Below are 11810 nucleotides of genomic sequence, written 5' to 3' on the forward strand. Positions count from 1 at the left end.
CTGCCAACCGCCATAAAACAATACTAGAAGAAGAAGAAGAAGAAGAAGCTGTTACACGGCTACGTTAACGTACACAGCCCCCAAGCTAAAAGCTAACAAGCACTTTTCGATGTTTTGACTTTTGTTTTCGCGTTTACTTTGTGTCTTTTTTTGTCATACTATCGGTGAGGCCTCTCTGTTTATTTTACTTAAATAAAATGGTCGTTTTGACTGACAACAATGAAGAACGGGAGTATATGTGAGTGCGAATTTATGTATGTTGAATTTGAGCTAGCTAAATTAGCGTTAGCCAGAACTCTGAAGCTCATTTGAAGCTACATATGTTGTCCCGAGCCTTTTTGTCAGATTTATTTCGGATAAAACACTCGTAGGTTGAGTGATTGTTTTCTAAATTTTACAAGTTTTCAGCAGTGTTTTTTTTATAACCCAAATCTTGATGTTTTATGAGACAGCTGAACTGCCCTTGTTTAGCTTGCCTGTTCACTAATGTTTATTCTGGTTAAAATTAGTTACCCCGTAAACAACTAATGCATTACGAATTCATAATATGCTTCCCCTGCCAGCCATTGGCTTAAAAGAAACATATAATGGAAAAGAAAACAGACATCTGTAAGATATTAAGTGTTTCTGCTTTATAAATCTGCAGCAAATGAATTAAAGCCACAGTCTGTTTTAAAGGTCCGGATGAAACCTAAACAAACCCAGGTAGAATTACATGTCATGATGCTAGTAGCATTCAGGTTTCAGGCTAAGAAAAGGATCAGCTCTGGTTAAAGTTAGCAGCTGACAGAAACACAAACACATTGACCTACATTTGAATATCCACCCTGATCCACTTAAACAAGAGAGAAGTGTTGGGGTTCAATACAAGGAGAAATTATTTTAAACACTTTGAACAAGTGGTCCAAGCTTACGTTACAACTCCCCGTTTGTTTTTTTATTTTAAAGTTTTATTGATGATGACCTGAATGGGTGGGCTCTTACGGATCTGTCTGACCTCCTGCAGGCTTATGTGCTGTCTAGATCCCTGGGCTCTCATGATTATTTACCTTTACCTGTCCACAGGTGCACTTTAAGCTTCTAACGTGGGACAAACTGTTGTTCCTACTGACTATTCAAGACAGGCTCCAATCATCTGTGATTTTACATCTCATCTAAAAACACAGTAATTTATATTTTCCCATCATTCTAATGTTTTATAGTATACTTTGTGTTTCATCTTTTATTCTTTTTTTGTTTGTTTGTTTGTTTTCTAACCGGTTCACAAACATGCTTTAGAAATAATCTTTTAACTTTTAGGTTTGTTTTTTTCCCCAATCATATCACATTCAACAGGACGCAAACACAACTCTCAGGAAAAATGTAATCATCAAACTTAGCAGGTCTAAATAAGAGAGAACATTTACGTTCTGCAGGAGAACAAACCCAGTTTACATACATCCCACACAGTTCTTTAGGGTATCCTCACATTTGCCTTCATCTGGATTTACTGGGTCGTAAAAATACAATATAAAACTCGTATAATTCAGTGTGTCATCATAAAATCCACTTTGGAGTCATCAATTACTTTTCCACCCATTTAAATCCCACAGTGAACTATGTGCTAACATTAATTTATTTCTGTTTTGCGTTTATTGTGTTCTACATGTTAATTTTATTGTGTCTGGAGATAAATCGAAAGGAGTGTTCAATTTCAGCATTTATACCCAAATAAGTTTTAAACGAATGAAAGAAACAGTCTGAGATGAGCGGCTGCTATGTTCTCCTACATATGTGTGATTAAAACACACAGATGTTCTTGTTCTCTGTTTTTCCAGCCTGATAGAGGAACGTAATTGCATCTCGCTGCCATGTTCTCCCGCCAAGCGAGTGTCTCCTGCCAAGAAGAAGCAGTTCTACATAAATCAAGCCATCCGTAACTCTGAACTCATCCCACGTGCCAAAGGCAAGAAGAGCCTTCGTCGACAGGAAAACAGTAAGTTCTCATTTCAGCTGATCAGATTATCAAGTTCACCACTAGCTGAATGGGGCAGGAAGTGAAAGAAACTAAAACAGGACTGCGTGAAAGTAAAAATAAGCCCCTTATACAGATTTTGTTTTCCTTTGGCTGCAGTGGTCACCACAAAACCATCAGGTGTGGACTTCTTCACATTTATTCCAGTCAACAGTCCTTACAGTCAACAGAGCAACAAAACTTTGTCTGAACAAAACTTATCCTTGTTCAACTATATTTCCATCAGCAACTTCAGCTCATGTCATGATGAAATAAACTTTCAAGTTAAAGTTTCTTTGTTGTCATTCGCATCACATGAGGTGGAATAAAATTGTGTACTCAGGATCTCAGTTACCCCAAAATATCAACATTATAAAAAGAAACAGCCACGCCTCAGTTTGTAATTGTCGTCAGCTAAAGTTCTGTCTGTGCGTCTTGTCTCAGTCCGGTTCCACCTCATTTTTCTTTTCACAGTCACATATTTTGTCACTCACACTTTTAACCAAAATGTTTTCTCGTAAAAAAAATCTGTAGCGTTCGTTGGGGGATCAGCAGCTTTTTGGATTTATTCCCTGCCCATCATTTAACTGTGATATATTCTGATATGCATATCTTTACTCGTGTATGTGTCTCAAGGTGAGCCCTCTCTGTTCTCGCCACAGGCGGTCAAGACAACTTCTGTTGTAAACTTTCCTTTATTTCTTTTCCTGCCGACAGTTGGCAAAGTCCGTTGTTTTCGCCACAGTCGGTAACGTAAAAAGGCAAGTTCGATGAAACACAGCTGGACTGCGTCCCAGACTTGGACTTTCGGAGACTGACAACTTCCTGGTTTTACTCAAAACCTCTTGTTTTCACAACAGTCCCGGCAGTTCTGCCCAGGAATTCAATCCTGTCAGACCGAAGGCCCCAGTACGGATTTTACAAACCAGACGAGCACCTTCTGAGCCCCTTCAGCTCCACAGTGAAACTAACCCCTTAGTTATTAAAACTCATTATGTGTTTGGATGAAGCCTGGTCAGTTTGGAATCAAAGTCCATTGGGTCCCAGCGGTGATGATCACGGGCCCCTGCAGCCAGCCCCTCGTCTCTCTGCAAACCTACAGTTGAGGTTGAGGGATGGAAGTTTTCCATTCCAGGCTGATCAGACGTCTGATTTGGAGTCTGGACGGTCACTCAAGGGACCCTGTTTGTGACATCAAATTGTTGTGGATAAAAAGATTCCCAGAATGATCAGGTGTGGACCTCATCGTATTCATTTCAAAGCTGTGGAGAACCGTCAGCAATCAATCAGGAATGATTATAATCCGAGAAAGGATCATGTAAACATTCACAATAACAGTAAAGGAGCAGAAAAGGTTATGTTAATATAAGATATTGTACATGTGCTCATGTATTCTCGACAGTCACTTTAACTTAATAAATCAACATATTGCTTTGTTCACGTCACCTCTTTCCACATTTTTTTGTTTTGTTTTTTGTTTTGTTGTTAGCACGCTATCTTGACAATCTCCTTGAGAAGGATGAGTGCTCCAAAGATGATCTGGAGGTTTGCAGTAACCCCGCCATCCCATCCATCTTCACTGAAGCCCGCACCAATGGAACCTACAGAGAGGTATGCTGGTGAAGATAGGTACTCATCTGGGAGCTTTGATCCAGTTTGGCATCTCTCCAAAATCACAAGTGAAACTAAACTTTGCTTCATTGTAGCCGTGGAACGACTTCATGAATTGTTCTGGTGAGGAGCAGGAGAGGCTGCTCTCTCTGCTGGAGCAGGAGGAGGCCCGGAGGAAAACCACCAACCAGATCCTCAAAGACCAAAGGAATGGTGAGCCACACTGGTTGTTTGTTTGTTTGTGTTGTTTGTTGTGCACGCAGCTGTCTGGTTGACGGGCGCTCATCTCTGCACAGTGTATCCTGCCTTTGCTGCTCAGGGCTGCTTCCTAAGAATCGATCGGCGGCTTCGAGCGACTCTAAAGCGTAAACAAATACCCATGGTAGGTGTCGTTTCTTCATCGTTTCTCCCGCCGAGCTTAGAAAGTTTGTGCTAATTACCCGTTAGCTTCTGGAGGTTTAAATATGCTCATAAAGATTTAATCTGTTATTATTATTATTATTGTTCACTACTTAAAGACACGTTTAAATGTGTAAAACTTGGGGCTTGGAATGTGGGAGATTTTTGTTCTTTCTTTATTGAACAATTTTTATGTTTTATTAATCTATCTTTGTAACCCTTTGCTAGCGAACACCTAAAACATTCTTAATATTTTGTTTTTAATTCATTTTTTTAAAGTAAAATGTTTATTTTGAATCGTCTTTAATGCAGACACAGCCAGTTTGGTTTTGATGTGTGTTTTATTAATCCCTCAAAGTTTATGAAACTCCTTTTTGTTAGAAAACTAATTTACATGACTGTTAACGATTGATGAATTAAAATTAAACCCTTTTGTCCCTTTATTTGAACCAGCCTGTTAAAAACATTGAACGAGATGAATGAAGCGAATCAGACATTTTAAATACATTTTGAACGCGTCAGTCAGCTGAGTAATGTGCACTTTTCTTTTTCTTTTGTCACATTAGTTTCAGATCAGTTTTTCTTCCAATCATAAATCCAGATTCTTATATCTGTCGGACAGCTTCGGATGTTTTGTGTCAAACGTTTTGAGCAGAAGATGTGGCTTCAGATTGTCGAGTCGTGGCAGGATGTGCGTCAGCTCCAGCCTCCTGTTATCTGAACAGCTCAGAACATTCTCAGCGGTGGAGGATCGTGTGACAAGAGGAAGAAATCTGAACTTTTACAAATCTCCTGCTGAAGCGCTGTACTTTCCTTGAGCACAAACTGAGATTGTGTAGATTAAAAACCTAACTTCGCTCCCCTTCTTTTCTCAGGGAACGCTGGAAGTTCTTGAAGAAAACCTCCTGAGCTTCTTCAATGCTGAGCCTCAGTCTGTTTACACCACCGTCCTCAGCAGCAGGTAGAAACTCTCTTTCTGTTGTCTGAATATTCGCAGGTCGTCACTGGGATCGGTTTCTTTTTTTTTAAAGCTGCTAAGGTAAGTCTTTTGTGAGCGTGTAGGTTCAGAAATCTGCACCATCGTTTCTCATCTTTTTATTTTATCATGAATCAATGTTCATGCAACGCAAATAAGCGTGTGGTATTTTTAAAAGACTCAAATTTGTATTTTTGTTTGGTTCTCAAACTATTTTTTTTTGTTTGGCTCCCCCTTTTTGGAGAAAAAGAAAACAAATTCAACAGAATCAATGCAAAAATAAAACAACTTACAGTTTAATTTTTGATCATTAAATGCATTACATCATCACAGCACAGTTGCGTAACAGAAACTTCCAAATCAAAGCAAGCTCAGAATCAGAATTCAGAATCAGCTTTATTGTCATTGCACAGAAGCGCAACGAAATTACATTTCAGGACAGCCGTCCAAACAAACATGGATAGACGGGAATGCCTGAGGCTGCAGCCTCGTGGGAAGCGCTGCCCTTTTCGTTTAGAAAAGTGAAAACATGAGGAAAGAGGAGGTAAAAAAAAAAAAAAATCATATCTCACACTGTGTTCTTGACGGGACACAGTGCGAGGTTGCAAGAAAACCTCAGCACAAGAAAAAACAACATACTGGTGACATAAAAAATAAAAATTGGCACATACAAATCACCAAAACCTTGTTTATGTTGTGTAATATTAAAATCTGCAAATATTCATGACAATCTACAAACACACAAAACTGACACTTTCTCTTGTCACCCGAGCTTTTAATAGGAGAAAAAAAAAGTTTCACTATTTCCTTAGGCATACAAAAATACAACTTTTATTGTTAATATTGTTTAATTCGAAGCACTAAAGCAGCAGAAACGGCAAGACTCAAAGAGGAAAATAATTTTTCAGCAGCTTTGTCGCACCACCTGTCCCGCAGCGACACGAGCTTTTAGAAATGAAGTGAGCATCGGGTCGTGGAGCAGAACTCGCCTCAGCTGGGTCATCTTGAAGCTTCAACACATTAAATGTGTGACGGACGTCGCCCTCGTCGTTTTTATTAAAGCACGAACTAACTCAGTTTCATGATCCGCGATTAAAATATTAGATTTTACATTTTCCAAACACTCTGCTGTGAGAAAAATAACAAATACAGTGATAGACAGTTAGTTGTTTTGTGCATCCCTTAAAATAGGTTCAGGTTTTCCAGGTTCCAGTCTGGTGGGAAAAAAAATACATTGAGTGACATCACACCTCCTCTTGGCACAGCCTTGGACCCCCCCCATGGGTGTGCTCCCCACAGTTTGAGAACTACTGGTTTAAACCCAGTAGCTTGTCTTCAACATTGTTGTAAATACAGCAACAACTCTGGACAGTGTTTGTGTTCTAAAAGATAAAACGATTCTTACATTACGAGTCTTGATGATGAACTTTTCTGGCTCCAAATAACTTTGATCCCATGAATATCTCACTCAGACCTCACTGCAGCTTTTTAGACTGTTAACACACTTTTTAGTCCCGGGCACTTGGCAAATAACGACTGCTGGGTGCCCACACTGATGACCTGGAAAAGCAGTTTCCATTAAATTAGATCAAGCACTCACAGAGAAGCTGACTGGTCCCAGCAGCACACGAACAAAAGCTGGATGTGAGGAACTGGCAGGTAATTGGCCTTAAATAGACAAATTGTATTGATCCATGCAGGGAGAATGGGACACAACAAAAGCTGCATTAATACTTGAATTGATTATAAAAGATAAGATGACGCTGAGGAGTCACGTCTGTCATTCCTGTGTTTGTGAAACAGCTTTGAGAGGCTGCTGCTTCACGCCATCTGCCAGTACATGGACCTCGTCTCTGCAAGTGAGTGGAAATCCCACAAACCAAGCTCACATTTCACAAATTACCACACAGGGTTCAAGTTTTCACGCATTAATGTGTCGAGAGTGATGGGTGTCGTTGTTTTGGACCTCCAGGCATCAACTACAACGGGTCGCGTCGGACTGAAGTGGCGAACAAGCAGGAGGAGTTTCTGCCTCCTGACCTCCTGCTGTCTGCCTACCTGGAGCAGATGCTGTAGTTCATGAGAAGCACCGCCTGAACTGTCCATCAAGTACAAACCCTCCGTCCCTTTCCTGGCTTTCCTCCTGAAGTAAATGTTCCATTATTTTATCAGCAACCAGTACAGACTGGTGTAGGTTTGTTAATGTGTTGCGTGAAGCTGCAACCAAGAGCACAACCTGAAAACACGTCTGAGTAATTCCCTTTAAGAAGCTCCTAACGTCTTGGCAGAAAACGTTATGGAAAGTAAAATTAGCCATTTACCACCAGGTGATGAGTTGGATCAAAAGCTAATTAAAAGCTGGAGTTTCACAGCTAAAGAGCCTCCACAGTACGTTACTTTAAACATGTTAGTTTAGCTCCAGTATGTCCAGTTTGAGCCTCCCTTTGCTGTGGTCTGACTCTAAAGACGACCACGGTGCGGGGAGACTTTGCACCACCTGTCTGCTTTGTAAACAGCCCGCAGTGTCCATGAACTCGTTTTCTACTGCCGCTCCACTTTTACAATCGCTAACTGGTATTTATGAACATTACAAACAAGGTTTGTACTTGATTTTTGTAGAACATCGTCGATGACAACAGTTTATAACTTTGAAAAAATGGCAAACAATTAAAAAAAGGTTGATAAAATGATTGAAAACTGAGATTGTGAACGCAGCTCTTTCGTTCCCGTCTTTCAAACTGAGACGCCTCACACGCCGAGTTTTTTAAAAACGTCCCAGTCTGACACATGGAAATGGTTTGGTCCAAAACCGCAGACAAAGGTTTGGGATTTTTCCCTCTGGACCAATGAGGATGACGCTGTAAGACCAGATTTTCTTTCTATGAATCTGGTTCTAAGGAAAAGAACTGGTTCTGAGCTCAGACCTTCTCCTGACCCACCACTAGACCCATTTTGATTGACACTGCAGTGATTTATGGGTATTTTCATGGAGCTTTGTGGCTCGTTCTTAAATAATAGATTAACTATAAACCCCCTAAAGTAGAATGAGTTGTTTCCTCATAAATAAAAAATATTTCATAAATAACGCGTTGTATTTCCTAAAAATAGAAAATTATAACCCGAGTCTAAACGTTCATGTACAAGGAAGGCAGAAAGTATCAACAGCTTCACTTTTTCCACATTTTCTCGTTACAGCCTTATTCTAAAAATGGAATAAACTCACGGTTCCCTAAAAGTCTACACACGAAACCCCAGAATGTGGAAAAAGTTGTCGTATAAGTAGGATCAAAAGCTACGCCACACTTTTTGTGATTCTTTCATTCAAGTTGTGAAGCGTGTCCCGGTCATTTAAACCGCTGCCAAACTTCACCCCTGGTTGACTTAACCCTTCATTAACTAAACCACAGGAACAACAGAGACTGTAAAGTTGCTCTGTTGACGTGAGCGGTGCGAACAGCTGAAAATCATCACTGCCTGCAGGGTTCGTGTTCGTGACGCATGAATATTAGTGACCTTCCTGTAAGAACGGATACTCGGCATAGACGAGGACTTAAACGTCTCCTGCTGTTGTGTGGGAAGCAAAGTTCTTGTTTATAGTTGTGCGTTAATTAGAAGTAGACGTGTCAGGCCAACTCAAAGGTTAATAAAGCTGTAATCATCTCTGCTCGCTTAGAAAGTTTGTTAGGATTTTCCTCTAGTTCTCTCACGGTTTACTCAAATATCATTTTTACATCGGCTTCTTTACGTCACCTGGTGATGTATGAACGTATACTGTATTGTATGTACAGTAGGTGTGGCACACAGACATGTATGTAACCTTATTTAAGGCTTTTTTTGATGGTTTAAAACGGGTTTTTATTTAATTTAATAATAACGCCTACATCCGGGGGTGAAACAAGTACTTCTGCCTTAAAACATACACTTTCTATAATTTGTCTGTACATCACTTTTTACATTTGTAGATGAATTTGAAAAAGGTTTACAGGTTCTTTAAAACATCCTATTTCTGTAATATATATATATATATATATATATACACACACTGTCGTGAGCAGTGTAATAAAACTTGACCTGTTTATTCTTTTGGTTTTTTTGTCAACCAAAGTTTGTTCATGTGTTTGTAAAGATATTGAACTTCTCAGGTTCTGAACTTTTCTCTCTGAATGTGATGAAGTGTCTTCACGTGTCGTCTTTTTTTGTGTGTGCGACATGAACTTGTCTGTCTGATCGTGTTCGCCTCAGCTACCTGGAGTACTACCAACTTTTTAACAACAAGCAGTCGTGTTGTACATTTTTAACTGACTTGTGCCAAACTGTGGGCCTTTTAAGCCCGGTGGTCTGAGAGCTTTGCACACGCTACTTAATCATCTTTGTGTATATTCTGTACGAGGTGCGTATTTATAATCTTTACTGCAGCTATTAAAGGATTTAAGTTGCACCGTTTTCATTTTTCTGTCTGAAAATCTTATAAATTAATTCTTGCAGCTCTGACGTAGTGTATAACATTCTCGTCATCATTTGATTAAAAGGAAAAGTTATGCATTAATTAAGTAAAACATACAAAAAATGAAATAAGACGCAGAAAATGTTTCGTTGGTGTTACGTCCACTGTTACCGTCAGTGATGCTTGGTTTTAATGTATGGTTGAGCATCTCTCTTCTCATTTTTAAACTTCACGTTTATTCCTCAACAAATGAACAAATATGAGTAATTTACCCAAAAGAAATTAAAATCTGATCAGGTTTATTTGGAGAAAAGGAAGAAAAAAATCCCTTCAAAGATTATTTTAATCTGTAATATATACAGCACAGTTTGAAAGGTTTAAGTAATTCCTTGTTTCTGTTTTGTGCTTTAATAAAACCACACTTCTGTAGTTTTTAAAGTGATTATTACCGGTAGTTCTCCAAGTTTTCAGTTCTTTAAAATATTTGTTTGAAATGTTGCTTTTTTTAACTTCCTCTTCCAGCGTTTTTGTCCAAACATGACTTTCAGAAGATATTTTAGTCTTTTTAAGACCGATTTTTAGATAATTTAATAATAAAAGGCTCCTAAACTCCAAGAATAAAGTGTTGCATAATCATGACTGACAATTTAAATGATTTTAAGTAGGATTTTATGCACTTTGGTCATAGCAGTTTGCCACAAAGACACATTTTTGTTGAACCAGTGAAAATTTTCAGATAACCCAGTTTGACACAAAATATTGTGGTTAGTTCTTTTCAGGTGCGACATGTCTTCTTTTGTCCTGGGCTTGTGCATTTTTTTAATTCTTAAATCCAAAATGGGGATGGGCAGAAAAAGCAGCCTGGTCAACTTTTTTGAAAAACCCTCACAAAGCCTGAAGAACAATCGATCAACTTTAAAAGATCATTAAAAAAAAGTCTGGGTCCTTGTTTTTAAAAAATATAAAGAAATTAGGAGTGGTTTACAACTTTTCCACAAGTGTAAATGAGTTGTATTTCTTTAAAAATTAGGTTTAAAGTGAACATTTCTGTAAAAGAGTTGGTGTTCTGACGTCATCCACGAGGTGGCGCCAAAGTACTAAAAACAACAATTGATCAGAAAGGTTTAAAAAAAAAAAGTGACCAGAGATGTACATTGGATTTTTTTATTTTTTTTTTGTCTTGATTTTATTTTTGTTTCTCAAATTGGAAAAACTTAATAAACTGCAAGTAGCCAAGATAATATGAATTGAGTCCACGTGTTGAATGAGTTTGCAGTTTTGTAGCCATTGTTGGCCTCTGAAGAGTTATGAAAATCAGGAGTTTGATGACGGACTAACAAAAAGTGCCTGATAAAACTAAGAAGTACAAATACAAGCCCTCAGCAGACAAAAAATGTGAGGCGGCAAACCTCAAAACTCAACATATTTATAGCTGAGGTGTGGTGTGAGCTGACATAACAGGATATGAGCAGCAGAATTTTATTTCCTTTTTTAAATTGATACCCATTTTGTTTGATGTGTTAATAGTCACCACCCTGATCTGTGCTTTAAAACAGTTTGAAACATTTTTAAACCGTGTCGGGGAAAATTTTGCTGCATTTAAATCCAGTTCAGCTGCAACATGCAAAGAAACCGGTCAGGATAATAAAATGAATGCCAGATTTGCATTGCAAACAGTGACAAATATCAACATTCACACAGAAAAACAGATGCATTTCTAATTAAATATGCTTGCAAATAAATTAAAAGTATTTATATTTGCTTTTAATAAATATTTCCATCCTTGTGCTCATAAATAGTTCAAAATATATATTGCATAAATGTAAAAAGGTCTTGCTTTGGGTCTTTCAACTTATTTGGTTTGGAGAGCCATTAAAAATAGCTGAGTCACTTTATGTGCAAAGTGTCTTTTTTCAGTGCATGCACCACACCCTGGCAGAGGTCCATTCAGGATGAAAATCATCCGTCATATTTAATTATTTGGGTATCAAATGTGAAATTGCAGTTGTCATCGCCACAAAGGCTCGTTTTGCCTCAAATTTCATCTGTCACCGAGAGCAGAGCAATGAACGTGTTTGCATCCTGGATCCCGTTTCATCGGATGAGGCAGATGGGAGGATTGGTTTTCGGTTTTAAAATATCTCGAGCTCTTCGCTTTAGTCAACAGCTGCAAGCCAGCAGAGATGAGCCCCCTAACAGTTTGATTTGTTTCAGCAATCAGATCATTTGTGTGTGTGTGTGGGGGGGGGTGGCTTTTTTAATAATTATTAAAAACTGAACTTTTATTCAGGGCTTTAAATCAAAACTTGACAGAACATTCATCATATTGTTCTCTTGACTGTTCACGTCTGTCCAATATAAACAAACATGCACGTACCTGTGGTGAT

The 11810-nt window shown here is 38.6% G+C and overlaps 1 protein-coding gene across 1 annotated transcript; it reads left to right on the forward strand.

Annotated features, from left to right (window-relative positions):
• The first annotated feature begins 50 nt into the window (after nucleotides 1-50).
• r3hdm4 (R3H domain containing 4) lies at nucleotides 51-8535 on the forward strand. Its single transcript, XM_037674500.1, has 8 exons — nucleotides 51-238; nucleotides 1818-1975; nucleotides 3483-3604; nucleotides 3700-3817; nucleotides 3901-3986; nucleotides 4879-4964; nucleotides 6783-6838; nucleotides 6952-8535. The coding sequence occupies exons 1-8, from the start codon at nucleotides 198-200 to the stop codon at nucleotides 7053-7055; spliced, it is 771 nt and encodes a 256-aa protein (XP_037530428.1). The 5' UTR covers nucleotides 51-197; the 3' UTR covers nucleotides 7056-8535.
• Nucleotides 8536-11810: the final 3275 nt, after the last annotated feature.

This window comes from Nematolebias whitei, chromosome 3 (assembly GCF_014905685.2).
Source record: "Nematolebias whitei isolate Nwh7 chromosome 3, NemWhi1, whole genome shotgun sequence".
Lineage (NCBI taxonomy): Eukaryota > Metazoa > Chordata > Actinopteri > Cyprinodontiformes > Rivulidae > Nematolebias > Nematolebias whitei.

What these genes read in the sequence shown, in the direction of transcription:
- r3hdm4 (XM_037674500.1), top strand. Translation starts at nt 198, where the DNA reads ATGGTCGTTTTGACTGACAACAATGAAGAACGGGAGTATAT. An exon ending in CCTTCGTCGACAGGAAAACA is followed by an intron (nt 1,976 to 3,482) that starts GTAAGTTCTCAT and finishes TTTTGTTGTTAG; the next exon opens with CACGCTATCTTGACAATCTC. An exon ending in CATGGACCTCGTCTCTGCAA is followed by an intron (nt 6,839 to 6,951) that starts GTGAGTGGAAAT and finishes TTGGACCTCCAG; the next exon opens with GCATCAACTACAACGGGTCG.